The sequence below is a fragment of the Topomyia yanbarensis genome, chromosome 2, assembly GCF_030247195.1.
Source record: "Topomyia yanbarensis strain Yona2022 chromosome 2, ASM3024719v1, whole genome shotgun sequence".
In the NCBI taxonomy this organism is placed as follows: domain Eukaryota; kingdom Metazoa; phylum Arthropoda; class Insecta; order Diptera; family Culicidae; genus Topomyia; species Topomyia yanbarensis.
This window is the reverse complement of record NC_080671.1, coordinates 410,754,566-410,758,456: the sequence shown is the minus strand read 5'-3', so window position 1 is coordinate 410,758,456 and position 3,891 is coordinate 410,754,566. Positions and strand designations below refer to the sequence as shown.

The 3,891-nt window shown below is 35.4% G+C and overlaps 1 protein-coding gene across 1 annotated transcript; it reads left to right on the top strand.

The window, feature by feature from the left end:
• The first annotated feature begins 209 nt into the window (after positions 1 to 209).
• LOC131680884 (putative gustatory receptor 28b) lies at positions 210 to 1,821 on the top strand. The gene is made up of 4 exons (XM_058961599.1): positions 210 to 569; positions 1,135 to 1,452; positions 1,506 to 1,664; positions 1,717 to 1,821. Exons 1-4 carry the CDS (start codon positions 210 to 212, stop codon positions 1,819 to 1,821), a joined length of 942 nt encoding a protein of 313 aa, XP_058817582.1.
• Positions 1,822 to 3,891: the final 2,070 nt, after the last annotated feature.

The window sequence follows — 3,891 nt, the reverse complement described above, 5'->3', positions numbered from 1 at the left end:
ATCCGATTTGACTGACTCTATTTTCTCCGGTTGAATTGACTCTATTTTCAATTATTTTCTAATTCCATCAACCTTTGGTATGCTGACACTGCACTTTTCGAAACACCGTAACGTGATGGCTTTTAGAGTAATTGCTATCCATCACGAACATCCGAAAGTATCCCTCAACCGGTACTCAGTAGAGTCAGTCCGGATCAATCCGCACAGGCATGAAGTGGTTTTTCGTTGGGAGCTTTCTCGAAGCTGCGCGTCCAATTTATTTTGTGACCAGGGCTTTCTCGCTTTCGACTGTAACCATCAACTTTCAGGATCAATCGGTCGAACAGACTCCGACTGATCAACTAGTGCTGATTCGGGGAATACTGATGTGCTGCTCGACACTGTACTTTTCCTTTCGAGTCTATCGGGTACAGATGCAGCAATTGAGCGATTCCATGCTTCTAACCTATGGTCTATATGGATCGATGATTGTTTCCGTTTGCTCTCTATTGACCACTATTATCTCGAACTATGGAAATGGCCTCGAGGTATTCCGGGGTGCGACGATTCTGAACAAGGTTGATCAACAGGTAGTTTTCTTTATACATTATTTTTTTGTGAAAGGAATTTCTAATGGCGAAAATTGATTCTAGCTCTTAACTTATTTCGGACACCGGTGGAACTACCAGAAAGACCATCGGAACGGAATCGGAATAATTACTTTAGGGTATCTTGAGTTTATTTTGTTAATGATGATCGTCAGCTCCTTTGGATATAGTTTCCCAATCACTCTTGAGTGGTTTGTTCTGGTTCCAGCGATACTTTCTGTTTTCTGGACCATGTGTTGCTACCAGACCACCGGAATCTATTTCATATTGTCGCTGGTTGCGATTCGGAACCGATTCATTGCTCTGAATAAATTGTTCGGGTAAGTTCGTCGTGGTTAGTTGGAACATTTCGTTTGATTGTATCGAAACTCTTCATAGAACCCCTTCACCATTTGAAAGTACAGATTATATTAAAAATTGCAACAAATTACTTCCATTTTGCTAAAAAAATCATAAATATGAAATCATATTTTTAAATGGACTGCACATAACAAAGCGAATGCTAATGACTAACACTTACTCTGTTCCGCCTAGGGATTTTTTTCAGACAACTTCCGAAAGGGATCTACAGAAGCTCACCGATACGGAAAGTTGCTGCAAAATGGTCCGGAAGTTTGCCACGATACACGCTCAGTTGAGTGACACGATCGAAGTGTTTAACCGGTGCTTTTCCGCCCAGGCCATGGTCGGCCTGGCAGCGGCTTTTGGATTTACGGTTTTCTCGATATTCGGTGTGATTCACTCGTACGCGACAAGCGCGAATGAGACAACACTCCGCCTGGCATGGTCCAACATGACCTACGACGGGTTCTACATAGCATTAATCGTTCAGTTAGTAGTATTTTCTAGCTTGGTGTTTGTAGAGGTTGGTAGATAGTCCATATCCGAAACGCAACAATAAACTTTTTGTTTTTTCAGTGCAAACACACATCGGTTATGATCCACAAGGCTCTCTGCTACGGCACGTATGACAGGAAAGTACGTAAAGAGTTGAAAATCTTTTCCCAGCAGCTATGGCACCATGCTCCAAAGGTATCCTGCAGCCTATTCCACTTTGATTGGACATTGTTTTATACGGTAAATGTAGTCACGGTTCTAAAACCTGTATTTATCATTTTCTATCCAGCAGATGGCCTCATCACTTACAACCTATCTTGTTATATTGATGCAGTTTGATCTGACCAATTTCGACTACGCAGGGTTGACGGATAAGAAAAATTTAGCGCCTCAATGAAGAGATTTGTGCGTGAAACTCTACTCATATTGCAGCAAAATCTGGGAACTCGATCAATATTTCAAATTTTCTATAAATACTTCAGCTGCAACACTATTAGAATAGCTTTAACTTTAGATTTAATGTTACATGTTGTCACTGACAGACAATAGAATTTTCTTTTAATTGAAAGTGCTTCTCTTATTCCACGGAATTATTATCGTAAAGACTATAGCTTTAATAAAAAAAACACGCAATACACCCATCGAGGACAAATTGCTGCATGCAAGTTTTCTAATCGGCTGACACACCTCGAAAAAATCATAAGTGGAAGCAGCTAAAGAAAATGCATTTTAGCAATCAAACACACACCTACAACAGTAGCTACTGTTCAAGCAGCAATGAATACCACTTAAAACGTATGATCATCTATCAGAGGAAGCTCATGAACATACAGAGCAACAGGGAATATCAGCGATTTGCTTGAATCAAGTTTAGTGCTATATTTAATCCTAAGGAGAAAAATTGTGTAAATACCAAAATTTCTCACTAGGGTGAAATTTTTTGGTAAAACCAGTGTTTGTAAATGAAGGTCACAAATACTATCTTATTAGTCATGGGTTTGGGCGCATATACAGGTTTTGAGACCTTTACAAATCGTAGAAAGTTTCATTCGCAGCCACAACATGACTTGTTTCGGAACTTTTGCAAATACACATATTCATTGATAGCATACTGATCAAGCCAGTCTTCGGCCTATGACTTACCATTTTCTTTCTATTCATTTATTTGCCATGCCTGATTGCGGGAGTTCAACGGAGCAATGTATCTTTGATATACTTACAATATGTAAAAATATAAATAAAAACAAATATTTTTGATTACACGCAGGGCCGCAGAGAGAAAATCCGGGCCCGGGAGGTTAAAACGTAAGGGCCTCCACCACTGTGTATTGCCTGAGCACAAAAAAGTCAATGTTTGAAATCCATTGAAATTCACTGATATTATGTATGGTACACTGACAAAAAATTTTTGTACCATTTCTATAGTTGTTTGTTGTGCCAATGAAGGAAAAAACGTAGAGTTTTTTATACTTTGGGAGCTTTTAATACCTCTTCGACAGTTTTGGTGACTTTGAAAAGTGCCATTTTTGTAATAATATTTATAAAAGTAAGGAAATGACAAGATTGAAAATGTAGTAACTACAAAAATTAAAAATATCTAAACGGCGATCAACGGCAAAAGATAAAAAACAATAGGAAAACGAAATAATAAAAGAATGTACAAAAGAGCTAAAAACAATGAAATCAACCACATAAACATATGTCAATTGTCAAAAAATGTTTAATCGAGAAAAACCAAAACAAAACCTATAAAAAATTGATAAAGGAAAACAAGAAACTAGAAAAACATATTGCGAAGATATGATATAAAAAATGCATAAAACTGAAAAACTCGATAAATCAAGAATAATAAAAAAATTTTGACATTAAAAACAAGAATTATTTAAAGCAATAGAAAAAATAAATAAAACGTTAAGAATGCATAAAACTAGAGGAGTATATATAAAAGACAAGAATAAAATCACCAAGAGAAATTAAAAAAAATGGACGATCCACAAAATTTTGATAAACTAGAATATTGAAATGATGAAAAGACGAAAAAGTAAAGAAAATTGGTAGTATTGAACAAAAACGGAGCAAACAGACAAAATAGAAAACAAAAAACAGGAAAATAAAAAAATTCAATGCTAACGTATAGGAAAATGGTTAACAGAAAAGTACTTTCAAAATAGGTTAAATGGAAAACATGAAGAAATAATAATAACGAATTAAATCTTAAGAAAAAGGTATAAAAAATAAATAAAATTGTATTAAATGAACAATGGGAAAAAATAAAACTACTATAAACGGAAAGCTAACAACTAGAAAATGAGGAAGAAAATAGAAGAAAGGTAAAAAATTAAACAATAAGACAAATTGGAATGAATTTGAATAAGTCAAATTGCTTAAAGAAATGCAAAAAAATATGAAAAAAAGGAAATAGAAAAAGGCTATGACAAGAATAAATGTAGTATATAGACAAATTCTA